This window comes from Zootoca vivipara, chromosome 1 (assembly GCF_963506605.1).
Source record: "Zootoca vivipara chromosome 1, rZooViv1.1, whole genome shotgun sequence".
NCBI classification, from domain to species: Eukaryota; Metazoa; Chordata; class Lepidosauria; order Squamata; family Lacertidae; genus Zootoca; species Zootoca vivipara.
The window spans coordinates 110,182,579-110,209,847 of NC_083276.1; the positions used below are offsets into that span (position 1 = coordinate 110,182,579).

The 27,269-nt window shown below is 44.5% G+C and overlaps 1 protein-coding gene across 4 annotated transcripts in view; it reads right to left on the reverse strand.

The window, feature by feature from the left end:
• Positions 1–27,269, reverse strand: part of ABCB11 (ATP binding cassette subfamily B member 11) — a 50,924-nt gene that overhangs the window by 10,054 nt on the left and 13,601 nt on the right. For all 4 annotated transcript variants that reach the window (XM_060280346.1, XM_060280342.1, XM_035133261.2 and 1 more), the window contains exons 7-25: positions 27,073–27,160; positions 25,464–25,597; positions 23,863–24,034; positions 22,382–22,506; positions 21,395–21,569; positions 20,512–20,625; positions 18,777–18,887; positions 18,541–18,666; positions 16,877–17,080; positions 15,566–15,736; positions 13,733–13,934; positions 12,038–12,101; positions 9,346–9,481; positions 9,032–9,196; positions 6,966–7,070; positions 6,687–6,848; positions 4,628–4,831; positions 2,344–2,585; positions 1,872–2,028 (exon numbers count right to left, since the gene is read on the reverse strand). In XM_060280346.1, the coding sequence (XP_060136329.1) occupies positions 1,872–2,028; positions 2,344–2,585; positions 4,628–4,831; positions 6,687–6,848; positions 6,966–7,070; positions 9,032–9,196; positions 9,346–9,481; positions 12,038–12,101; positions 13,733–13,934; positions 15,566–15,736; positions 16,877–17,080; positions 18,541–18,666; positions 18,777–18,887; positions 20,512–20,625; positions 21,395–21,569; positions 22,382–22,506; positions 23,863–24,034; positions 25,464–25,597; positions 27,073–27,160 (2,857 nt within the window). The remainder of the gene's footprint in view (positions 1–1,871; positions 2,029–2,343; positions 2,586–4,627; positions 4,832–6,686; positions 6,849–6,965; positions 7,071–9,031; positions 9,197–9,345; positions 9,482–12,037; positions 12,102–13,732; positions 13,935–15,565; positions 15,737–16,876; positions 17,081–18,540; positions 18,667–18,776; positions 18,888–20,511; positions 20,626–21,394; positions 21,570–22,381; positions 22,507–23,862; positions 24,035–25,463; positions 25,598–27,072; positions 27,161–27,269) is intronic.

The window sequence follows — 27,269 nt, forward strand, 5'->3', positions numbered from 1 at the left end:
AGTCCTTATGCAGTCACACAAACACACACACAAACACACACACATAAGAGGGAGGTAATAGTAGGTTCTGGGGAGCCCCAAGGTTTGCACAAGTGCAAAAACCTTTTAAGGCGAAAACCCCAAAAGGGTGGGAGGGGGCTGCAAAAATAGCCCCCAGGAAGACTGAGCATGCACAGCAGCCACAAAATGCTGACTAACTGATTTGGTTGGGTGGGAATGACAGAAAACCAGGTAGAAGGGCAATGGAATAGAGCAGGCATCCCCAAACTGTGGCCCCCCAGATGTTTTGGCCTACAACTCCAATGATTCCTAGCTAACATGACCAGTAGAAGAAGAAGAAGAAGAGTTTGGATTTGATATCCCGCTTTATCCCGCTTTTACCCGAAGGAGTCTCAAAGCGGCTAACATTCTCCTTTCCCTTCCTCCTCCACAACAAACACTCTGTGAGGTGAGTAGGGCTGAGAGACTTCAAAGAAATGTGACTAGCCCAAGGTCACCCAGCAGCTGCATGTGGAGGAGCAGAGACGCGAACCCGGTTCCCCACATTACGAGTCTATCGCTCTTAACCACTATACCATGCTGGCTCTCCAGTGGTCAGGGAAAATGGGAATTGTAGTCCAAAACATCTGGAGGGCTGAGGTTTTGGGGTGCCTGGAATAGAGTATTCTGAACCTCCACATTTTGCAACATTTTTGTCTCAGGTACGAGACAATATTGAAGAAAGACACCACTTAATGCCAAATCAATACTTCACTCACACATATTCAAGTCATTGTGCGATGGCTGCAGTGAGCAGGTGGCAAACATGGTGAGCCCATAACCTACTCCGCTGAAGAGTTATTACGGTATGTGGTGTGAACTTTCACTAGGAAGCTACGGTAAGTAAAATTCTGTGGAGCTGCTCAGTTCATGGCTTTGTTTCAAGTGGAAACATTTCCCACAGGTTCTAAATGGCCTGAAGAGTTGTCCATGCATGCTGGCCATGACTCTCCAGGGATCCAGACAGGGTACATACCCAGAGAATGGAAGGAATTGAGCTGGGGACCTTCTGCATTCGAAGCAAATACTCTGTGATGGCCACTGAATTTCAGCCCTCCTCCCATGCCAGTGCTATAGCAGGTACATGGCTATGCTGGCATCACTGGGGGCACTGGGTTGACAAGGATGCTCAAAGCACAGCTGCCCCCCCTTCTTCCTAGGAAAGATTTCCTAACAGACCACATTTTTTGCAGACTAAGAAAAAGGAAACCCACAATTGCTGCCTGTTAAACCAGGAGGTTTGATGATATTATTCCTCCTTAGCTGCTACCATCTGGTTGTTTGTTTGTTTTTAATTCTGGGTTTATTTTTTATGTTGTTGGTTTAGTTCCTAATCGGTTTTAATCGCACAACCTATTTTTCACAAGGTGCCTTTGAGTCCTTAGAAATGTGTCTAACTTTCAGAACATCAGTGCTCACAGAAGACTGCAAGAACAATAGTATGTTGGGAGGACTTAACAAGGGGCTAAGACTGGAGGGACAATCTGGAGACAAAGAGCATATAAATCTTGAGACGGGGAGAAATTTATCAGAATCATCACTAAAACTGAGAGCACAATGAAAGTCTGCCTGGGGTATGTGCACTAACTTTATTCAAACTGCAATTGACCCCAAATTGCCTTACCCTGGGCACGTATTATTTGTTCAAGCCAATGCGGTTCTCTTTAATCAAACACACTCTGTGCCCTCAAGGTACCAGCAGACCTTGTTTTGCTCTAATTTTATGTTCTTGACACACTATAATCTTCTTTGCGCCAGTACAGAAGAGGGAACTGGATGACCTTCGGATGCTACAATTATGTGATTCTAATAACACTAATTTCTGCTCTTACCCATTTTTCTCCAGCATCGCTGTAAACACTGATTCGGGGAGCACGATCCACCAGCTGGAAAAAGCGAGCTGCGGCTATTTTTGCTTTGGCATAATTTGGCGTATAGGAGGATGCTTTTCCTAATGCAGTTCCACTGGTCACAATAGCAGAAATCACCCTGAAATCAAGAAGGAAAGACGTCATGACGCTTAGGAAGAAGAGCTCAAGGTCAACGATCCTGTTTCCATCAGTGGCCTGGCAACTATGTCAAGCAAGGCTGGAAGGCAACAGCCTCCCCCCCCTCCCCATGGTTGGTCTCCAATAACATACCTTATATATCCAGAGTTATACTGCCTCTTAACATTGAGTTGTCATTCAATTTTATCATGCCCACAAATGTGTCTGTTGAGAATGCATGATCAACTAACAGGTTCTATTTGGGAAAGATAATTTGTGTGTGTGTGTGTGTGTGTGTGTGTTTCTGTTCCTTTACCTAAACACATAGCTGTAGTGAAGTCCTTCCTTGTCAACTAAAAATCCTCCATACCGATAGGAGACTGAATTGGCTATAAACAGAACACTCTGTGCAAAGCCAAAGCAGATTCCATAAACATTTGCTTTTTTGACTGCTGCTCTGTAAGGGACTTCCAGCTCTTTCTCATATGCTTCAATAAATTTTTTCTCCTTCCCAATTCCAGCGACCGTCCTGATGTTTGCAAGCGCTTCATTGGAAATCTGTTGAAAAGGAAAGGAAATGGAGGAGTAGCAAAGATCTGTTAGATGTCAGTCTGAGAGATATGGGCCATACAGCTGGTGAGCTGCTGTATCTCTATCTATCTATCATCTACCTACGTACCTATTATCTATCTATCTATCTATCTATCTATCTATCTATCTATCTATCTATCTATCTATCTATCTATCTATCATCATCTGCCTACCTACCTATTATCTACTGTATCTATCCATCAATCTACTATCTGTCTATCTATCTATCTATCTATCTATCTATCTATCTATCTATCTATCTATCTTTGGTTTCCACACCAGTTTGGTTTCCACACCAGTTTACTAAGAATCTCTAGTTTTGAACTGATTCAGTCGAACTTACCAAGGTCAGGCCAATGGAGACACTCTAGGCCCTCATACCCAAATCAGCTCCTCAGCCTGAGGAACTTGCCTCATTGAATAGCCACACAGACTTAACTTTGCTTTTCACCATGTGCTCCACCTCTGGCCCTTGACTGTCTATCTCCACCAGCAGCCTGTCTTTGATCATATCCTTGAATTCTGTCTCTCTGATCCTTGCCTGCTACCACTGGAACCTGACTGCTAGCATATATTTGCCCATGTTCTTGCCTTCTGGCCCTCTTACTGCAGATAGTTTCAGAATCCGACCATGCGTGACCCCAGGTTTCCTAATCTAATAAAAATTTTACTGTACTGGTGACTTTTCCAATATTGGGCAAGAAGCAATTCCTGGCATGGGTTCTCATATCTGGGTGAGGGTGATGCCGTCTACACAAGCATCTTAAGTACACATTGACAATACAGCTCAACAAACAAAAGGGTTTTCTTAGCTTGTTCTGCTCCTATTCTTTATCACATTCTTAAGTTGTTGGTAATAGCTGTGGACAGACACTGTTCTCTCATTGTAGGCTTTTACACCATTTGTTCTGCATAGCTATACTGTCGCTTTCAGTCCTGTTATCAAACTTTTAGCAGCTTCGGCTGATTCTCTGGCTGCATCCCTAACTGGAGAAAGAAAGCAGACGTAGTCCCGGTTACATCCGGATTAGACTACTGTAACACACTCTACATAGGGCTGCCTTTTGCAGACCATTCAGAAGCCTCAGCTGGTGCAAACTGAAGTTGCATGTGGAGGCTAAGGAAATATGTAAGATCAGTGGTGTACCAGTTACCCAGGCTGCCAGTACATGTCAAGGCCCACTTAAAGCACACACACCCAGGGGTGTACCCAGGATCAAAACTAGGGGAGGGCAAGAGAGGGGAAGAGAGAGGGAAGGAAGGAGGGAGGGAGGGGAGAGAAGGAAGGAAGGAAGGAAGGAAGGAAGGGGGAGAGAGAGAGAGAGAGAGAGAGAGAGAGAGAGAGAGAGAAGGGAGGGAGGGAAAAAAAGGAAGAAAGGAAGAGGGGAGGAAGGATGGAGCTCCCGCCGCTCCCTCCCCCCCAGCTCAGGCTGCTCCTCCCCCCTCCCATGTTCCTGTCGCTGGCTGCAGCCGCAGAGGGGGCGAAAACAGCCCAATTTCAAGCTGCTCCCCCCCCCCGTTCCTGTTGCTGGCTGCAGCTGCGGAGAGGGCAGAAACAGCCCGATTTCCATAACCCGCAGCGACTTTTCCCCTTCAGTTTTCGGAGGGAAAAAGTGCGGGTTATGGTCCGTAAAATAGGGTATTTTTTTGCTGGGGGGCAGCTGCCCCCTGCCCCTCGCTGGGTACGCCCATGCACACACACCTTTGTGATTCGGATGCAATGCCAAATGTGTCTTTCAACTCTATCCAACCAATTACAACCAGAAGCTAAACATTTTATTTACCCTCTGAAGTCACACTGCCCTTCTGAGAAGAAAAATAAGGCTTACAAGACACAGAGACTTTAAAATACTGCTTGACAAGTGGGGGGACGGGACATTTCAACCCTACATGGTTATGCCAGGCCCAAAATGCCTGTTATTATTGACAACACTGGATGATTGCATTATTACTCACCATCTCATTTAATCTTAAATGATGTGCTTTTTTGTAGTTGTTTTAAACATTACCTTCCCAGTTGCTTCCATTGCTTGTTTGTCCTGAGAGGCAAACCCTGTTAGCATCTGAGACTGCACCACGCCAGATAAAGCCAAGAATGGCAAGAAGCACATGATGACCAAGCTGAGCTTCCAACTGAAGTAGAAAGCAATAACAATGGCCACCCCGATGTTGGTGAGAGAGTTCACAATCATTCCTATCTGGCTGCCGGTTGCCTTAAAACAAGCAAAAATAAAATAAAATAAAGGAAGATCACCAACACACTTCCCCACATTTAGCACTGGGACACTTTTTGCTACCTCAAAGCTGTGAAGGAAAGAGAGGTATTGTTTAACATCCAGCTCCTATTGCCAAAGAGAAGCAAAGAGTTTGAAGGGATGTTAGAGGTAATCAGTTGCACAGCCACCTTATCAGGGCAGGATCTGCAGTGCAGCCTCTCTGATAGATAGCCATTCAGGTGTTGAAATACCTCCAGTGAAGGCAGTCTGAGGCAGTCTGTCCCACTGCCAAACAGTTCTTTCCATTACAAAGTTTTTCCAGAAAATTTTATCTGAAATCTACGGTATTTCCCTGAAGTGTTCTAGACCTGCCTTCTGGAACAAGGAGACTGAGCAAGGATGTGTTGCCAAAGCACCTCTTTTTCCTGCCTATGTCACTGAAAAACCTTTGGCACTCCTAATTGTGAAAACAGGCCCATCAGCAACATACTCACAGAGAGGGTCTGCAATGGCTAAGCTGCCATGGCTGCCATGGGCTTTGTTCATTTTCCCCAGTTCGTAGCAACCTTCCAAGAAGTGGCATATGGGAAGATAAGTTGGGTCCAAAGTGTGAATTATGGATTTGAAAGGAATTCCCATTTATGCTCTAGGCCTCTATCTCAACCACTTCAGACTGCAGGTGGGGCATAGCTGCAGTCTGCAGTCCCGTTTTCTGCGGGAAACCCCCATATTTAAATCTGTTTCCCGCTGTTATCCTGAATTGCAAAATATCCCGTAAATCCCCCGGATTTATAAGACAGCAGCTCCTGCCGGCCGAGTGCTGCCGGAAATTGCCTCTGCGCATGCCTGGTCTAGGGTCTCTTCCCCCTAATGAGTCTAGGACTCTTCCCCCTAATGTTCAATTTCCCATGTACAGAGGTGATGGGGGTGTAAAGGTGTTCCCTCATTTGAGCCCCCACCTCATAGCTGTCAACTTCCAGATTGAAAAATAAGGGTTCAACAGCAGCACGGCACCAGAAGTTGCTTCTGTGCATGTCCATGTGCAGAAGCGACTTCCGGTGCCGGCTCTGCCCGATTTCCAGTGCCCAGACATGGGCAGAGCGGCACCGAAAATCGGTTCTGCGCATGTCCAGACATGCGCAGAAGCGACTTCCGGTGCCGGGCTGCCCGTGTCCGCATGTCTGGGCACCAAAAATCGCTTCTGCGCATGTCTGGACATGCGCAGAACCGATTTTCGGTGCCGCTCTGCCCATGTCTGGGCAATGGAAATCGGGCAGAGCCGACACCGGAAGTCGCTTCTGCACATGGACATGCACAGAAGCAACTTCTGGTGCCGTGCTGCTGTTGATCTCTTATTTTTCAATCCGGAAGTTGACAGCTATGAGGTGGGGGCTCAAATGAGGGAACACCTCTGTACATGGGAAATTGAACATTAGGGGGAAGAGTCCTAGACTTTTCCCTGATGTGCTTCATTTTTCGTGTAGGAATATTTGAATTTAATCTGTGAAGAATCATTCCATCATGTAAGCCCACACTTGGGAATGAAATGGTACAAATGAGACACAGCTTTATCATTTCGGTGAGAACTAGGCCTTATACTTTTGGCTGAAAGTTGCATGCTAAAAGATGCTCCAGTGTAAAATAAAAATAAAAAAATTCAAGGTGCGAAATAGCCATTTTTTTCTCCTTAAAATCACCTTACCAGCAGCTTTCATTTCTACGGAGTTTCAGAGGTGTGTTTATCCAATAAAACCATAACAATAATTATCCTCTCTCAATTTGATTGAGTGGATGCCCAGCTGATGTGGCAATATCTGAAGTGTGTTAGCTACTTTTATATAAAATCTCTTACCCCTTGAACCTGAGAGGCATCAGTTGCTAGTCTTGTGGTCAAAGCCCCAGGGCTGTTCCTGTGGTCATCGAACCAACCAATTTCTTCCCCTAGCATAGCCTCGAAGCCAACCTTCCTTAGCCGTCTTGTAAGCAGCTCACCAGACTTGGCAAATGTATATCCCTGAAATGCATTTAAAGAATGTGTAAGTCTAGACGTGCCAGCCACAAGGCACCTAAAAAGGAGGAAAGAAAAGCAACGGAACAGCCAATCTTAAAGGGGTACTCAATGGTCACTTACCTGTAAAAACTGTGTAAAAAATGATATAACTCCAACCAATACAAAGAGCAAGCAGATGCTGTTGATCTGTAATCTTTGTTCTTCTTCATCCAGGATAGAAAAGGTCTTTTAGGAAAGAAAAGAAAGGGCCATAATATTAAGTGCCGACTAAAATAGTATAATTTTATTATCTATTTAGGCAATTTATACATGGCTTCATTATAATCATCTCTAAGCAGTGAATTGAGAGCCTCTACTTCAGAATCCATGTCACATGATTGCAATGATATTGGAAATCATAGGATTGTGCAATCTAGTCCAGGGGTAGCCTGCAGATGTTATTGGACTCCAACTTACAGCCTGCATGGCCAGTGGCCATGGTTGTAGTGAGTTGTAGGGGGGGTCATTGTATTAGATACTCCTGAGTTAGCCCATTTTGGTTTTACAGTTGCCTTGAGTATGGCTCGTGTGAGATCTCAATGGAGTGCTGCAAGCATATTTTGCCCCTAGTACAGCAGTAATTAAAGGAAAGCTTGACCATACCCTCACATCAGTGGAGGTTTCTTGATTTAAATGGTGTGAATTTCCCCAAATGCAATCAATAGGCTGTAGATTTTTTATAAGGGACTTTTCCTCTACCTAAGTACAACTAGATACTAAAAATATTTCGAGGTGCCAGGCCTCAAATCTGTCAAAAGGAGAGGCCATTCTCTCTAATCTGAAATGCATTTGGTTCTACTATAGTGGATCAGACAAAGTGAATATTGTTTTTCTACCTTTCTCTTAACCTCTTTTCTGTTTTTTCTTTCTTTTTCCTTCTCTATTTCTCCCCCTCCCACACACTCATATTTCTGTGTTTTTATTGTATCTCTATAGAAGTCTTGGTTGGTTAAAAAATGGGAAAATATATCAAATTTTGTATTTTTTTCTATAAGCTTTTATAAAATTATTTTTTTAAAATGAAATGTATTTGTTTCATATAGAATAATTATCCTACTTTTCCTTATGTAGTTTGAGGTGATAAATAGCATAATTATAATAAAACACAATTAAAACCATTAAGAAAAAGGAACTATTGAGAATATCAGACCAGCAAATTAAACTGTGTTTCAGTAAAAAATAAAAAAAATCCTTCCAGTAGCACCTTAGAGACCAACTTAGTTTGTTATTGGTATGAACTTTCATGTGCATGCACACTTCTTCAGATGTGTTTCAGTAATTGCTGCAGGGAAGTATCCCATTTAAATAGTGTGTGCGCTATTCATAATTGATAGTACTAGGCCATTTGAACCCAGGTATGTTTAATGCCCGGGTTTCAAAAACAAAGTATTAATCAGCACCAAGAAACCAGAGAATGTGGACCCAACTGAAGTACAAGCAAATCACTGCAGGGGGGGGGGTGCGGGGACAAAAAAATATATTCCATGCAGTTTTTAAGAGCAGTAAGGGACGAATAACCAGAGGAGAACAACTGCAAGTAGCTTTGAAACATGCTTTTCTTGGGAGAGAAGCAATGACAAACCTAGACAGCATTCTAGACAGCATCTTAAAAAGCAGAGATATCACCCTGCCGACAAAGGTCCGTATAGTTAAAGCTATGGTTTTCCCAGCAGTGATGTATGGAAGTGAGAGCTGGACCATAAAGAAGGCTGATCGCCAAAGAATTGATGCTTTTGAATTATGGTGCTGGAGGAGACTCTTGAGAGTCCCATGGACTGCAAGAAGATTAAACCTATCAATTCTTAAGGAAATCAGCCCTGAGTGCTCACTGGAAGGACAGATTGTGAAGCTGAGACTCCAATACTTTGGCCACCTCATGAGAAGAGAAGAATCCCTGGAAAAGACCCTGATGCTGGGAAAGATTGAGGGCACAAGGAGAAGGGGACGACAGAGGACAAGATGGTTGGACAGTGTTCTCGAAGCTACCAACATGAGTTTGACCAAACTGCGGGAGGCTGTGGAAGACAGGAGTGCCTGGCATGCTCTGGTTCATGGGGTCACGAAGAGTCGGACACGACTAAATGACTAGACAACAACAGTGAAAAATCATATTCAATACAAGAAGGAGGAAATTGGTCATGACCTACTCCAAGAATCTGGCTGAAAAGCAAGGCATAGAGTGGGTTGACCGCCCCGTTGAAGCCTGCTCCAAGGGATCCAATCAGCATGTAAGGCCATTCAGGGGCATTGTATTTCAGAATTCTGGTCACATTAGCAGGCTTCACTTCTTCCCCTTTTACAGCAGTTGGCTCCTAAAAGAGAAAAGGGGCAAATATGGAAAGATGTTTATATTCTACTTTTCGTGCTGCCCATTAGAAACTTCGAGGAAGGGTTATACAGTGAGCTTTTCAACGGGACCAGAGAAAGGAAACAAAATGGATGTTTTTGTCAAATTAATGACCTTCTTAAATGGAGTGCCATCTTCTTCATACTGCCGGGTGCTATAGATATGCTCTGAATGGTTCTGGGCAACTGACATTGGGTGGTCTGGTACTATATTTGACAACTGAGATCTGGAACGCTGTCGAAGGGAAGCTCTATGAAAGAATAAAAAGAAAAGGTGAAGTCTTGGGAACAGCAGTTTGAGTAGTTTGCATCTAGGTGTTATTACTTATCAGGATCACAGTTTACTGAAATACTTACAATACCTATATCCTGAGATTTATGGTGCAAAGCTTGATATGTTTGCTCAGATGTAAGTCCCATTGAGTTCAAAGGGGCATACTTCCAAATACGGGCACCCCCAGACAACCTATTCACAGTATTAAGCCTTTGTCCCAATTTGTTTGCAGAAAACTTAAAATGGAAGTTATATGATGTCAGTTCTAAGATGCCTGTTTTTTATTTAGCTGATTTGTTCTGATTTGCTTGCAGGGAGGTTAAATGAAATGGAGCGTTCAACCTGATTTTGGGGGCATAGGTTATACATCTTCCAATCAATCAATCAATCAATCATTATCCTAAACTTTTTAGTGCATTTCCCATCCCCTTCCTAACTGCAAGATGTCTGTTTTATTTCTTGATGCAGGTGGCAACCATTTTGCATGTGTTCAATTTGTGTGCAACCACCGATGCGCGTACTGTTTTTTTGCCCCAGAAGCAGGCGGGACGGGCCAGGGGTGGAACAGGGCAAAATAGGCTTACACATGCTGCACCGATGCACATGATGGCAAACCCCTGCGCAAACGAGGAGTTGCCTGTATTTATTTTATATACACACACACAACCTACCTGGGTGAAAAAGCTGCCAGGGGGGCACTTCCTTTTACTTGGGTTGTTTGATTTGTTACAACTACCCTAAAATCTGGGTAGGCAGTCAGCGCCCATAAGCTGTTTCAGTTTATATCAGTAACTAGCTGGCCCTGCCACGTGTTGCTGTGGCTAATCCCTGTGATTGCCCCCACCCTGTCCCGATCCACGATCAATTCTGTTTGCCCCCCCCCTCCATCGGATTATCCCTGTGAATCCCCCAACTCCCTCTTCCCGGTAACCCCCACCCAGTGGAGGTGTGGTTCCCTGGGTGATCCTGGTATTTGGGGGTGGGTGGGAGGGGAGGGCTGAGGAAAGGTGAGGGTCCTTGGGTGGTGGTGTTATTTGGGGGGTGGGAGGGGCGGGTTGAGGATTGGGTGTATGTTGGATTTTGATTGGTGGGGTGGGTGGAGAGTGGGCGGGATTTTGGCAGTATGTTGGGTGTTGTTCATAGGATGTCCACTGGGGGGGCAATTTTTGGGTATACAAATCCAGGTTTCTACCTGGCGAGGGCTGCGGCGGAACCCAGGTGGCGCTGTGGGACCCAGGTGGCGTTGTGGGTTAAACCACTGAGCCTAGGGCTTGCTGATCAGAAGGTCAGCGGTTCGAATCCCTGTGACGGGGTGAGCTCCCGTTGCTTGGTCCCAGCTCCTGCCAACCTAGCAGTTCAAAAGCACGTCAAAATGCAAGTAGATAAATAGGAACCGCTACAGCGGGAAGGTAAACGGCGTTTGCATGTGCTGCTCTGGTTTGCCAGAAGCGGCTTTGTCATGCTGGCCACATGACCTGGCTCCCTTGACCAATAATGTGAGATGAGCGCGCAACCTCAGAGTCGGTCACGACTGGACCTAATGGTCAGGGGCCCCTTTACCTTACCTTTCTACCTGTCCTAGGTGTGTGTATGGACAATGTAAGTGGATAGAGACACTCTCACATGCGGTCCCGATGTTGTGGGCAAATTTGAGGGCGATCGGGTAAGCGGTTGTGGGGAAAGGTTTGTTGGAACAAAATGTACCCTCTACATTTTTATATATATAGATGGAATACTAATATGTGACAAGTTCCATGTGTCAAAATTGTGTCTAACCGGCCATGGCAGACATACCTGTGTATAGAACATTCCTCCCCCCCCCCACCCCGCCCTCCAGCTTGCATCTTGGCACAAAAAGGAAAACATAATTTCCAAAGCGGCCCCCTTAATGGGATGCTTTCATGGCTACCACAGTTGCTTATAAAACCCAGACACGCTTATATCCTTTTATAATAGATCACATAACAGTAGAGGAGAAAAGATCAGCATCTCACTTGGTAAACTCTAAAGCATGCAACAAAACCATTCTGGGTGGAACTACACATACACATTTTTGAATGGTATGAGATTCAATATTATTTTTCCTTTTGAGGAACAGTGCTTAAAAATCTCTCTTCAGAAAAAAAAAGCAGAAACTAATACATATCAACTTAGCTATTGTTCCTCTGGAAGGGATACTCGTGTTCATACATAGCTCAGTCTCAAAGTCTTCAGTAAAAAATAATCAGGTTGTAGCCAAATGTTTTAGCTATACCGGCAAGCTATATTTACAAGACCTCTTTAGATGAAGCAAATTTGTGAAACAAGCCTTCTGCTCCCGCCCCTTTGCCAGTTCAAAGAATACCCATTCTCAGTGGTGGGCTGATTCTCAATAAAAAAGAAAGAACTGCCAGGTCAAACTCCAAAAGAAACTGGTTGCTGCCTGTCATATGTCTAGGGGTGCTACATCCTGTTTCCTCACCTGAAGCAAAACAGGAACATGCTGTGACAAGGCTGCATAGTGTTGTGTTTTGTTCCCCACTGAAAGGCTTACCTCAAGCTGTCCCGATAACTTCCCCTGACGAAAGACTGCGTTTTCTCAAGGTTTGGTTCAGCTGCTGTAAAACAAAGCCAAAGAAGCCCATCAGAAAGTGAGATCATCCATTCCATTTTTATTACTTATATTTTGGTTTGCGTTTACAGTGTATAAAGCAAACCCGTTACGAGGCTGAAAGTCTTTTCTTCATGGGGGTTTGCTAAATATTCTACCTGAAGCACAGATATTCTCTTTAGTTCAAAAAAATGTGAGCTTAACTTCAAGTACACTTCTTTGGCAGAGAAGCTTTCTAAGGGTCTTGGATGTGCTCCTTTAGAATCATAGAATCATAGAGTTGGAAGAGACCACAAGGGCCGTCCAGTCCAACCCCCTGCCAAGCAGCCCATCAGTCTTCCACACATGCTCCTATGATCCCATGTTGAGCTGTATGGTTAACACTGCAGTTGCAAAAGGAAGCTATGAAGAACAATGTTCTTTGCGTGTACAAAGCACAGACCACTAGCACGTGAAATGTCTTGAGCAGCTGCCACACTAAGAATAGAAGCGAGCAGACATAGGAGCCAACTCCTAGGGGTCAAGGTCCCTTTACCCCCCCCCCAATAAACTATTTGAAGGGGCTGTCGCCCCCCCCCCCCCAAAGTTGACAGGCATTGCCAGTCAAATGGTGTGCATGCATTGTGTCTTGTGATCTATTATGTGGGTTGGGGCTTATCTGCCCCCCTCCCTATTTTATTCGAGTTGGCACACCTGCGAGCAGAAAAACAACATGTTTTTGTTGGGGTGTACCACTTCAAGCTACAAGGGATAGCTTGCATATTCGAATGTTCCCTCACCTCATATCATCACTGCAAATATCACAGCTAGAATGTCAGGATATGGAAGCTAAATTATAACCATTTTAACCTGATGTACTGATTTTACAGATATGTTTCATTCTGAGCAGAATTCAAGCATGCAGTCTCCCTTACTACACTCTGAAATGGTGAACCCCAGCACAAATTGCACTCTGTCCTTAGTTTCTCCTCACAAATGCAGGGGCAATCGCTCAAGGCTGCTATAACTTTTCTTCTTCACTGGCGATTATGAAACACAGCGGGAATGGAAGCAGCCCTGAGACTATGTAGGCCTTTTGCCTTATATTTCAAAACAATGTATCCCAGTGAAGTCAGAAGGTGCTTTCAATTAGAAGAACGCCAAGATGTCTGAGGTTATATCAGCTCTGCATGCTCCAACAGCTCTTTCGGAAATCTGAAGGGTTCTTAAAAATGGACTGCAGCACAGCAAGAAGGCTTGTTCAGTTCGTGTCAGCAAAGAATGCTGGTTGAGGGGTCATCAAAGTGTGACACTAATAAAGCAGAGTATTCGGTTTGTCTTGCTCCCAGGGACCATAGCTCAGTAGCAGAGCACAGGCTGCAAATACATAAGAATCTAGATTTGAACCTCATGCATCTCCAGTTAAGAAGATCACAGGTAGCTAATGGGAAAGAGCAAGAGCTAGGGACATATCAGTGATCCAGAGATAGATGCACAAATAATATAACCCTGGAATAAGGCACAGCTTGTTTTTTACCTATGTGACTGATTTTTCATGGGGCCATAGGGAAATAGTTGTGTTAGTAAAGAAAAGGAAATTAATTCCTTGAGTTAGTAAACTTTGACCTCGTTTTCAGAAACGCAGAATAAGGTACTTGCTTTGCACCGGCGTGTCAGTGAGTGCCTTGTCCCCTTGGCTTTGCAAAGTTACCAGTGTGAAATAAACCCCTTTCCGTTCCATCAGCTCCTCGTGTTTTCCCCTTTCCACCGCTCTTCCATGCTCAAAGCCAATTATGACATCAGCAGTTCTGATTGAGGACAAGCGGTGAGCAATGGAGATGGCAGTGCGCCCAACGCGAGCCTAAAGCAATATGGGGAAAATATCGGTGAAGCAAACAGATGAGTGAAATAGGTAGGCTTTGCTTCCTTTGCTTGTGTGTGTGTGTGGTCGGTCACGGAGCATGGATTGAAGCCTAACTGGTGTAAGGACATGCAAAGAGCTCTATTGGATCAGATCAAAAGCCCATCAAGGCCACTCACAGTTACAAACCAGGTGCCTATGAGATGCTTGCAAGAGGAAGAAGAAGAAGAAGAAGAGTTTGGATTTCATATCCCGCTTTATCACTACCCAAAGGAGTCTCAAAGCGGCTAACATTCTCCTTTCCCTTCCTCCCCCACAACAAACACTCTGTGAGGTGAGTGGGGCTGAGAGACTTCAAAGAAGTGTGACTAGCCCAAGGTCACCCAGCAGCTGCATGTGGAGGAGTGGAGACTCTAACCTGGTTCCCCAGATTACGAGTCTACAGCTCTTAACCACTACACCACACTGGTTCTCATGACAGGGACATGAATGCAGTGGCACTCTCCCCACCAGTGGCAACGGGTACAAAGAAATCTGTGCGTTCTGTGTGTGCCTGTCATGCTGTCTTACGCCAGTAATCTTTATATTCATTTCCAAGCAAATGTTTGAAGAGGAGCATGCCTACCTCCCATCTCCAGCATTGCTTGCTATTTCCTGAACAATTTCCCCCCTCCCTTTTTAACCTACCCTTAGTGCTTGTGCGCTTGCTGGCTGTGCGATTCTGGTATTGGAACAATATAAATACGTACAAAAGGTTGGAAGCTTAAAAGTTGTGGGTTTCATTTAACTAAGACATACTCAGAGCAGACCCACTGAGATCAAAGGACTTCAGTCAGTCGTGCCCATGGATTTCAATGGGTCCATTCAGAACAGGAAACACTACCACTTCCATGTCATTCCCCAACATGACTCTTCCCAACAGTTCTTTGAGAGCTGTGTTGGGAAAGTCTTTTGGGTAAACTCTTCCCCACCACAGGTCAAGCTTCTGATCTGGCACTGCTCCCTCCCCACGTTTCCACTGCTAACAAGCCTAACAGTTCTGGAAACTGCATGCACGTTCGTTGGTTAATGGGTGGTTGTGAGGTTCTACGCTGTAGAACCTCCCTAGTGGGGGCCTCCCTTACTCCCAAGGGCTTCTCCATTCATTTCAAGAACACCCAGAGAACACCAATTGTGCATTGGAGCAAATGCAAAGCTCTGAATAGCACTGTTGTTGTTGTTGTTGTTGTTGATGATGATGATGTTGATATTGATGTTGTTGTTAATAATAATAATTGCATTTTAGCCTGCCCTTACTCATTCTCTTCCCCACTCATCCTCACAACAGAGATCGCGACTGCCTGAATGTGGGGGTTGAATATCGGATTCCCACTCCTACTCTGGCATGATAACCACTTTTCCACATTAGTTCTCCTAACCACACCTAACCCTAATTTTATATCTTGGAACCTTATTATAAAAAGAAAGTTGTGGAGGGGAAAAGAGACTAATCTCTATCATTAAAGAGATTATAGTTAAGAGGGTTAAAAAACAGTTTCCTACCCCCACCTCCATGATATTGAATTATTATTGTTATTATTATTAGTATTATTATTCCCTGCCCATCTGCCCATTCATTAAATATGCCAAACCTTATGAAGGGCCTCTTGCACTGTAGCTTCACTTTTGTTGTCCAGTGCCGATGTAGCCATGTCCAGTAGCAGGATTTTGGGGTTTCGAACCAAAGCTCGAGCAATAGCAATCCGCTGCTTCTGGCCTCCACTCATCTGACCACCACCTTCTCCAACTAGGGTGTCAAATTGCTAAAATAGTGGGATGGGAATATGAAACCAGTGACAAGGGTCTTTACCTCAATAGGATTCAATGGTGACAGCTTCACCCATCCTCCCAGTGCCAGTGTGAGCTCATGTATCATTCACACATTTCCTTGTTAAGGAAATAAAGCAAGCTTCTATTCCTCTCTGCATGAAACAGAAGCATGAAAAGAAGTCTGGTCCACCTAACCCAGTGCTATCTATCTCTCTTTCTTGAGTGTCCTGGATCTTGGACAATAAACTTCAGCTGGCTTTCTAGCTAAGGTATTTTTGGTGGAGCACCATCAAAGCATGTGCTCTGCCATGGAGATGTGGCTCGGTCCCCTCAAAATTGTCAAAATGGCACCTTAACCCACCCAAAAAATATCAAGGCACCTGAAGAAGCAAGTCTCTTCTCCGTATATTTGAAGATAAGAACACATGTGCCCACAGTGGCCAGCTATGTACCCATGGAAGCCCACAACTAATACCTGCATGCAACAGCCCTCTTCCATCCCCTGACTCATGTTCCCCAGCAACTTTGACAGTGGAGGTAGAACATAACCGTTGAAAGTCCTTATCCTCCATGAAATGTTACCTTCTACTGTATATAGCAGTCAACTTCCTGAGAACAACCATGTACATTTAACATCACTTTAAAGTCTCTTCATTACCCGGGAAAATAAAAAATACAAATAATGGTTTTAATCCAACAGGGGATTGTCTGCTGAAAAGCAAATTACCCAATAAACTCCTAGTGGGTGCTTAGGAACACACCTTTGAATTGCAGTCAATAAACACTAGCATCACCAAAAATCTACTTTCTCTCTCTCTACTTTGAAGGAAGGAACCGTAAGCAAACTTCACAAGATAGTGGCCATTGTAGAAGGTGACAAGTGTCCATATTGTCTTGAACACTGTGAATAGACCTACACAGTAATTGTCCACCACCAGCCATGTATAAGAACCCACCAAGGTGTGAGTAACATTCTGTTCTCAGTGCCTGCCTGAGACTGCAAAAACAGACAAACACTTCTGGAAAGCGACAATGCATGGCTGGTGGGCTGTGTGTGACTTTGTAGGTCACAAGCTAGATAGGCATGCAGTCATGTCAGGATTTTGAATATTGTAAACTGAAGCTTGCTTTACCCCAGGCAGATCCATGATAAAGTTGTAGGCATTGGCTTGTTTGGTTGCTCTGATGATGTCTTCCATAGTGGCATCTTCCCGACCATAGCGAATGTTCTCTGCAATGGTGGTAGCAAACAGGACTGGTTCCTGCTCAACTATGCCAATCAAAGAACGCAGCCACTGAATATTAAGTGAGCGAATATCATGTCCATCTAGAGTAATCTACACAACAACAACAACAAGTTGTTTGCAGGATAAATAGTCATAATACACTTGTTCAGTCACTCAGTATTTGATATTGGAATAGATTCTACACTAGGAATAGATGAATCTGTCAATTTTGGTTTCTCCAATTTTTCATATTTCTACACTACTTTCTGATTATTATTTTTTAAAGTTCCCATGAAAGTTCTTTAGCATGAATTTTGCTTAATGCACACATTTCTGAGATGCATTTTCCCTAATATAATGCAGTTTTATATGCTATATTTACTAATCAATGCCTTTAAGCACTTTGTACCCTACTCTATGAGGGCGGTAGGTGGCGCTGTAGCCAAACCACCGAGCCTCTTGGGCTTGCCGATCGGAAGGTCGGCGGTTCGAATCCCCACAACAGATTGAGCTCCTGCTGCTCTGTCCTAGCTCTTGCCAACCTTGCAGTTGGAAAGTATGCCAGTGCAAGTAGATAAATAGGTTCCACTGTGGCGGGAAGGTAAATGGTGTTTCCATGTGCTCTGGCTTCTATCACAGTGTTCTGTTGCGCCAGAAGTGGTTTAGTCATGCTGGCCACATGACCCGGAAAGCTGTCTGTGGACAAACGCCAGCTCCCTCGGCCTGAAAGTGAGATGAGCACCGCAACCCCATAGGCGCCTTTGACTGGACTTAACCATCCAGGGGTCCTTTACTGTCAGGGGATTCTTGCGACTACTCTAGAGTAACGACGCTCCGCATGCTTGTCTTTAAACAGTCTTTATTGGTACAGTCTATTTACAGTGAAACTGGTGTGTAAAAACATGTCTGCTCAGTCCGATGCAGAATCCGGCACTGGACCGCCCCTGGACCTCCTCCAACATAAGAGTGTCGGGACAGCAAATCTCCTTCCCCTCCTTCTCCTGCGTAATTCCGGAACCGGAGGAAAAAAGGGCCTGCGCTCCATGTTTTCCTCCTCCCCCCCTTCCCCCCCTCTCTTCCTCTCTCCTGTGTGGTAGGGGCTCTCCCATACTGCCAGAGCCCCATCTCTCTCTCTCCACTTCCTGACTGGACTCCTGGGCGTCCTTGCTGCTATCGCTGCTTGTGGAAGAGCTGCTTCTGATGCGGGGAGGAGGATCCCTATATTCTCTTCCCCTTACATCCACCTTTTTTACCTTACCCTATTCTATGTACATGCTACTTTGCTAGAGACCTGCACTGCAAAATTCAGAAAACTGTGAATTTCAAAAGCTGGCTGGATTTTACTTCATATATTGATTCAGAAAGCGCAAATTAAGTATGTTCACCTTTAAATGCAAACTGAATCTAATTTCTCCCCTATCCCTCCCATTCCAGTGGGAATGAATCATGTCCCAGGATTCTTTAAATGAAAATGGAAGTTATGTAGTCATTTTACTGCATTTTTAATTAAAGGGAGGGGATGAAAATGAAAGTGACCACTCTCTTACAAAGAAGTTAGGTAAAGCTCTCACCATGCCTTCACTAGGGTCATAAAATCGCTGGATGAGCTGTATTGTGGTGCTCTTCCCAGCTCCACTGGGTCCAACAAAAGCTGTTGTTTCCCCTGCCTTAATAACCATGTTGAGTTTTTCTAAAATCTGGAAATAAAAATGAAAAATATTGCATGTTTAAAAAAGTGTTTCCCCTGATGTTCAAAGCAGTACCTGGAAACAGCTATCATGGTTAACCAGAAAAGTGAAGCACTTACCTTTACGTCAGGCCTGGATGGGTAGTAGAAAGTCACATTATGGAATTCAATTTCACCACGGACTTTATCCAGCTTGTAGCCATCTTCTGACATACAGTCAATAACAGGTTTCTGGGGCAGAGTTAATCGGTTATATTACTTCCATTGTAGAAAAAGCTGCTTTCTCTCGCTCTCTCTTTTGCACTGGGTAGAATCCAAACATAAGGAAGACCCTTGTAAGAGGGTCTTAAGGAGTCGCTCCAGCTCCTGGCTGGAGCCTGGGGATGGTGCCACCCATTTCAGATTACCAATGGGATGCCTGACACTTGGGTAGCCCCCACACTGCCTCCCTAGATGCCGGTCAACTCCCATGGCACTCCCCAACAGGCGAATTGGGGTGGTGAAGGGGGCTTCAGATGAGAAGTCTAAGAATGTTAACAGATCCTGGCCCTATGCCATGCTAACTCCGCTCACCTCGCTGCAGTCCGTAAAGTTTTGGCCTGTTTTCATCCACCCCAAGTTCTGTGCTGTTCACCTCCCACCACCTGGTCTTTCAGTCAGGGGGCACAATGTGCCTGCTATGCAGAGACCACATGCCCAGACCATGCATTTCCTAGGAATCAATCCCATTGAACTTAGGCTTGCATCTGAGTAGCCATGGACAGGATTGCACTGCTAAAGATATTCTTCAAAAAATGCAAGGCATTATGCACGTTTTGCTACGGCCCACCCATGTCGTTCTCTAATCACGCGCATCAATTGGCTTAGGCATTGGACACATGAGCAAGCATGACTCCACCCCGCTCAGCAGGGAGTCAAATAAGGTTAACAACCAGTGGGAGGAGCCTGTTGATGCAAATACAACTGAAAGCTTCCCCTGATGTCACCGGGGGTCGTGCCATGGCCCTAGCCACCAGCAGGGCATCGGACGGGATCCACAACCGCTGGATCCCTTTAATGGGATACCCCTAAAAGAGGAGGGTTGGATGATGGCCACAACCAGTCCTCAAACACAGCAGACAAATACATATTCCAGTGCCTAAGACGGAGGCAGCCATGTGGTCAGCAACAAGCAGGTCCGAAGTCGGAAGGAGCTCAGAAGAGCCGACGGGATGCAGCAGCAGAAAGAGGATTTGAATGCTGCCGCGCTGCCTTAAATGCAGGTAAACCCCGCCCCCCAGCCCGCCCTATTGGCCAGCCAGAGGCAGGACGCGGAAGCAGGGATAGGTTGTAGCAGGGGGCCGAAACACGCCCCCCCTGCTTAGCGCAGGAAGCGGGTCCTGTCCGCAAAGTCTCCCCTCTCACAAAGAGAAGAGATCTTCTCTCCATTCCCTGAAGCTTTGGTAACACTATGTGTATTAATGTCCTTATCTGAGCCTTTGGCTTCACTTCATTCCTTATAAATCAAGGGAGACCATAACGGCTTAATTCCTGAAAACGTCTTGCAGAGCTGAGTGTCTTGGCGACCAGGCCGCTTATAGAGTTGACTCCTAATAGATAAATATTGGAGCTTGCTGATACTTTGAATATTCATAAGCAATAATTTAGAACTGCCACTTGGATGAATGCGCTCTTTTTCAAATGCACAGGCATGGTGCTGGTTTGCTTTAATCTGCAATCAATTTTTCCCTTAATCACCATAATATTTCTCATCTGTGCTGTTGGCAGAAGTCCTAAAGCTGATGTGAGGCTCATTTATTTCACCTCACCCCCCCCCAACACAGGCTAGTGGCGCTGAACCAGTTGAGCTACTCACTTTATTTATCGTCTCAAAGATATTTGTTGCAGCTCCTCGCCCAGTGGCGAAGGCTTCCAGGCAAGGAGAAGCTTGGCCAAGACTTAAGGCAGCTACCAGAACTCCAAAAAAAACCTGAAAAGAAAAAACGGGGACGGGGGAAAACAATTACGTTTTCTGGATGGTTTTAAAAATTGCATTGGTGCAGAAATTAAATTATAATTAGGAGGAATCATTCTGGGAGGCAGAAAAATGCCCTCACCCTGTGTGATATATTAAGGAGGGTACAAAAACGATATCTATAGATCTGAAGGTGGGAATGCAATTTAAAATGGCATTGTCGTTTTTTTTTCCCAACTAAGGGAAACGTTTCAAATTTTAAGATGAGTAGAGGGAGGTTCCAATGAAGGTTTAAACGATGCTCTGAAATATATCTTATATGCTAATAGTGAATTCGTTGTCTGAGCTGATCCTTGAGTAGTCAAAATGACACCATTTGTGCATAGGAAGAAGGTCTCAGCCAGCTGGAGGGGGAAAGGAGGAAATGACTCCAAGGGACCACCCCCCCCCCAAACACACGCACAAATACCAGCCCAGTGAACCCGAAATAATAAATTCATTCATTCATGAATATGCTTGGTAAGTGTACAATGCTGACTGGCTGTAGGGAAGTTTGACTGAAAAATGTGTGGGATGGTGGCAAAAAAAGAGAGAGAATTTTGCAAAAAGGTTAGCTGGGATACCTCCTACTAGATACACTGCAACTTTACACTACAGGCCCCACTTGTTAAGGTCACACTGAAAAGTTTACAAAGCACCCACTTCGTTTTTCAAAGCAATGAGGTGGCTGGAAGCGCAAGTGCTTTTAGGAAAAAGAAATGGGGAAAACCATTGAAAGCCTTACCTGTATAAGTGTGCCAGGTGAGTACTCCTCATCTTCAAGAACAAGTTTTGAGCCATACCAAAATGCTAGTGCATAACACAGGAAAATGATGCACCAGATGTAACCGGTGAAAAATCCCATTATTATTCCCTTTCTGATTCCCCAGTTTTGGGCAAACACTAGGTTTTTGTCATACCTGCGGAAAGAACAGAAGGGAACTTTAAAAGTGCATTTGAGAAAAATAAAACACAGCAAAGGGGGTAAGTAAGGGCCATGTTTGGGGTTGAAGGAAACTGTTGCAAAAGAGGAACGCTTGCATGCTGCAGGAGCAATGCCTGTAGCTCAGTGGCAGATTACATTCTTTGCATGTGCTCAGTTCAGTCCCTGACTTCTCCAGGTCAGACTGGGAGAGACTCGCACGTGAAACCCCAGAGATCTGCTGCCATTCAGTGTAGGCAATGCTGAACAATTTGGACCAATGGTCTGATTCGGAAAAAGGGGTGGGGAGTGCAAGGGAGAGGAGTCCCATCTTCTAATTTTTGGATGAGGGGTGCTGAACCCCTTTCTCCTTCCTGCACCTTATTTCCTCCCCATGGAAATAGTGGGAGCGAGTTGGAGAGTCCCTGTGGCTCGCAAGGAGACCCTCTCTGGAGCCCGAAGAGAACGTCAGTCCCAGAGCTTCAACTCTAGTTGGAGGCAGAGTTGTGTGGAGAGAGAGAGAGAGCAGTAGAGAGAGCTGGGGAGCGTTTAGAGGCTTTTTAGAGAATGCTCACTACGTACGCAATTTTCGCTTATGTGTGCAGGGGCCTGGAACGTAACCCCCATGTAAGTGGGGAGGACGCCTGTACTAGAAAGTTTGGTGGAAGGTGTATGGGGTGATAGACTGTGTGGATCTAAGCTACAGCAAAGGAGAGGATTCATCTTCCTGCACATGCTATGCTCTTAAAAACCATAGGCTTTGTTGCTTTTAAATTTCTTCAGGTCTCTGAGTCACTCATACGAACCAACCTTTCAACTTCTTTTCTTTCCCCTCCAAAAGCAGCCACTGTTCTGATGGATGAGAGCACTTCATCGGCCACAGCGCCAGCTTTTGCATAAGCTTTTAATTCTCGACCTGTCAGCTTTGCCACAGCCTAAACCAATCAGTAAGAAGATTCATTTAGGCAGTGAAGGTTTTTCTCCTTTGGATTGTACAAGCTCCTTGCTGTCACACTGGGTTATCTACATTTACAAAGGACACATTTATATAGCAAATTTGTTCTTTTTCTTTTTCTTTTTTGCTCACTTCACCTACCCGTAGGTAAAGGTAAAGGGACCCCTGACCATTAGGTCCAGTCACGGACTCTGGGATTGTGGCACTCATCTCATGTAATATTGGCTGAGGGAGCCGGCATACAGCTTCCAGTTCGTGTGGCCAGCATGACTAAGCCGCTTCTGGTGAACCAGAGCAGCGCACGGAAACGCCGTTTACCTTCCCGCTGGAGCGGTACCTATTTATCTACTTGCACTTTGACGTGCTTTCAAACTGCTAGGTTGGCAGGAGCAGGGACCAAGCAACGGGAGCTCACCCGTTGTGGGGATTCGAACCGCCAACCTTCTGATCGGCAAGCCCTAGGCTCTGTGGTTTAACCCACAGTGCCACCTACCCATAGTCATGTGCTAAATAACTTATGTGATAGATCAGGTTGGCTTATCTAGTGCATTATAAATGCCTGCCTTCCACAGAGTCAGCTTTCAGAGGGCTGGATGTGCTTGCTTGTGCAGCAAATCCAAGGAAGAGACTTATGGCACAACAAAAATTATGTAATGCAGCATTCCCCAAATGGATGCCCTGCAGATGTTGCTGGAATACAACCAAAACCACCCTGGCAATGCTGGTTTGGGACTGATGGTAGATGTAGTAACATCTGTAGTCCAATAACTCCAGCTCTAATCCAGTAACATCTGCAGAACACCAAGTTTGAGAAAGGTTGATCTAAGGTTTTGTGACTTCCAACACTGCATGCACATTCCACTGAAGTCAATGGCAAAAATCCAGTTGGGTTCACTGAGGCTCTCAGTTTGGTTATAGGAAACACAGAGAGCACCACTGAACAACAGTGAAAAATAGATATTGGACAGATTTTTTAAAACCTTTAGTAGATGGTTTGACGGAGTTCTGTGGAGTACAGTGGTACCTGGGGTTAAGAATTTAATTCGTTCTGGAGGTCCGTTCTTAACCTGAAACTGTTCTTAACCTGAGGTACCACTTTAGCTAATGGGGCCTCCCGCTGCCACCGTGCGATTTCTGTTCTCACCCTGAAGCAAAGTTCTTAACCCGATGTACTATTTCTGGGTTAGCGGAGTCTGTAAACTGAACCATCTGTAACCCGAGGTACCACTGTAATTGTTTTTTTTTAAAAAAAACGGCCAGTGACTTTAAAATCTTACCATAGTTCTCCATGACTATAAAGCAGCCATAATTAGATAGGAATGGCATTGTTCCTTACCAGGCCAATCATGGCAGCTCCAACCCCAATTAGTGGACTGACTGAGATAATAACCAAGGTCAGCTTCCAGCCTCTGACAAATCCTAACATGAATCCACAAATAAAGGTGGTGAACCGCTGGATAAAGACTGCTACTTGATCAGCAATAGCATCATTTATTTTATTTACGTCACTGTGAAGAACAAAAAAAAGTTGAAGCAGCAGTTGCATATGACCCTCATTGCAATCCCAAATATACATTCAATTTGTTTCTACATTGGAGAAGTATTGATGAGAGCCATTTGCTTTTATCTCTTCGTTCCTTTGTTCAGACATTTGGGAACTGAGGTCTGAAGTAAACAAGCCTTTCCTTTTAGATTCCAGGCAGGCTGTAGGTTCTTGGGTTTCTGGGATGGGCTTTTGGCCTACGAACCACCCCACTCTTGGACTCTACTTGCCAACAAACCTGTGCTTGTGTTTCTCCTCCTCACCCCAGTTCTCCTTGTAAGTTTGGAGACTAGCTGTGCTATGTGTCAGCCATGGAAAAGGAGGGTGAATGAGCATTGGCAGGGTCACTTAGCAACAAAAGTACATGCTCATCAAGCATCGCCAGCTTGTGAAAAAATGGCAGGCCAGTTGATGGTGCAAACAGGGCTGCCTTCTTCCAGATGTTTTGGACTACAACTGCACTGGTTGAGGATGATGCAGTCCAAAGCACGTCAAAGGTACCAGGTTAGGGAAGGCCTTAGATGTTTTTGCTGGGAAAATGCCTACATGGCACACCTGCCTTGTTATCTGTGTGTTTCCACCCTCTCCCTGTGAGGCTCATGGCTGCTTCTTTCCACCTGCTTCTACATCTCTGCTTAAATGCCTATGGTGGTCTTTTCGACATCTGAACACACAAGCAAAGTAATGGTTTCCTAATGGTAGGAAGTTTCAAGCAGAGATAATAGTTTTATCTTCTACCCTTTTAATACCTGTTGTTTAATACCTGCAGCTGCTAAAGATGGACAAATCCATCAGTTTGGGGTTTTTGTTTTCTTGTTTTTTCTGGTCTTTGCAGCACTTTCTCATCAGTTTGTCCTCACAGAAATGCTTCAATGTTTCCTTCTTATTATTTATAATTTCATCAAATTTATGTACCACTTGATTGTTAAGAAAAACCTCAAAGTGGTTTCAGTGTGAACATGTGTTTTTGTATGTAATTTTGTCTAACACACACATTTTTTTGCAAGCTGTACTCCCTTATGTAATGCATTTAGTGTATGTGATTTTCACTAATACGTGCATTTTTAATGTACACTTTCCCCCAATATATGCATTTTTCTACACACATTTTTAATTGAAGAATTGCATCACAAAATTTAGCGAAGTGTGAATTTGGAAAGCCAGCTCTGTTTTCAGTTTGTTTATTGTTCTAAGAAGTGCAAATTCAAACCAATTTTCTCTCATATTGCTAGCAAAATCCAGTGGAATATTAGCTCTGCTTTGGAGTCAGACACCAGTCTGGTACAATAGATGTTATTCTTCACTCACATAACCTTACACAGACTACTCATTAGCATGCAGTGTCTTAAAAACATGCTGGACTTATCCACCAATGGATGTCCCAGATTACTCACTCAGAAATACGTGTACTGAGTTCTCCCACTGATGTACAATCAAACCAGCCTATATCCATCCTCATTATTTTCCTGAAATAGGCTTTTCTGATTTTCTGTGTCTGTCGAGCGGCTGCGATTACCCATAAGCTGATCTGTAGGGGGTAGGGAAGAATGAGAGATAAAGAAGAGTCACAGTTAAAAGGGGGAGGGGGTGATCATCTAGGAACTACTAAACCACAATGCAAATATTGACAACACAGCCAGCTAAATGGAAAAAAAAATTCTAATTTCGGGTATACTTGGCATTGATTATTTCTGTTACAATAACCCTGCACATGCTTTATAAGTTGATTCAGGCATCTACAGATATATGCTGCAATGGCTTGCAGGAACCATTAACAAACATTAGTGGGAATTGCCTGGCTATAACCAGGTACAGAATATATACCGTAATTTTCTGTGTATAAGACTAGGGGTTTTTTCTTTTAAAATTATGCTAAAAAGTGGGGGTCGTTTCTACACGGATAGTGCATAGGGTGGACGTTTGATTGGTTGCTGCCGTGTCTGTCAGCGGCTATGGGCATGTTATTGGTTGCTGTGTCAATGGCTGGTGTTGATTGGCTGACGCTGTGGCAATTGGGTGGGCGGTTGGCAGCTTCTGCCGGCGAGGGGACAGATGAGAGGCGGATTTTTGGACGCATGCGAATGAGCGATTTTGGGCAACCCCCCCCCCAACAACCCTGCATAATCCCCCCCGAAAAAGCTCAACAACCCCGTGCCATTTCCCCCCATTTTATTAAATTTGAGTCCCCCCAAATAGGGGGCGTCATTCACGGAAAAGTACAGTACATAACAGGGTTCTTTTATGTGCTTGGGAACAGTAGTCAAATCATAACATACACTGCTTTCATAAATTTCTACCTCCACAGAACCCTTTCCACATCATATTGTAAGCCACATAGTGTTCTCGAGGAGCAAATTCACTGCTGCTGTCTGAGATAGTTGGGCCTTCCCATCAGGAGTTAGAATACACCCTAGAATATTCCAACCTTGCACATTGCAGCTGCATTTTATAAGGCATGGTGAAATGTGGTGGGCAAGCTACCTCCAGAGAGCCTTGTCTACCATTACTGATCTTGACATTGAGGAGCTAACTGTAAAAAACAAAACAAAACAAACCACTTCTGTTAACTCTTATGATTAAAGGGCAAATAAACACTTGGTCCTTTTGTGTGTATTCTACATGACATGGAGCATGGGGACAAATCTCAGGCTTACAAACCTACTCCAGTATGTTGATAACAGAGGCCTACTAAACACATGGACATGTATTTAACTGGATGTGGATTGTCACCATGAGATAGGAGCATAAAAATTGCCTCGCAATGCCCATCATTGAAGGATTCCAGTCAACAAATGTCCACAGGAAGTTGGGAGGGATGAATGGGAACCCAAGGCAGGGCCTTTTGGGTGGTTGCATCCCAAATTGGAAATGCCCTATGACTGTGCCCCAACTGTGGAGAAAGGAGTTTAGCTGCCTTTTTGTTGCTTTTCAGGTGAGTGCCACCGACATTAAACCATTTTATATTCTGGAAAACAATATGGGGAAGTAAATAATAATACTGACCTGGAAGTATGCCAGCACAAGCACTGCGCAGCCTATTCCCCCATAGTAACTTGCAAAATAACTCATTTCCGTTTCAATGTCCAGCAACCTGATAGATAAAGAAAGAATTAAAGAAGATATATGACCTTGGTAAATCAGTCCATCTTGAACCGATGTGCCTGCAGGCATGTGTGAACAGAGCCAGCTAATTTAATAGC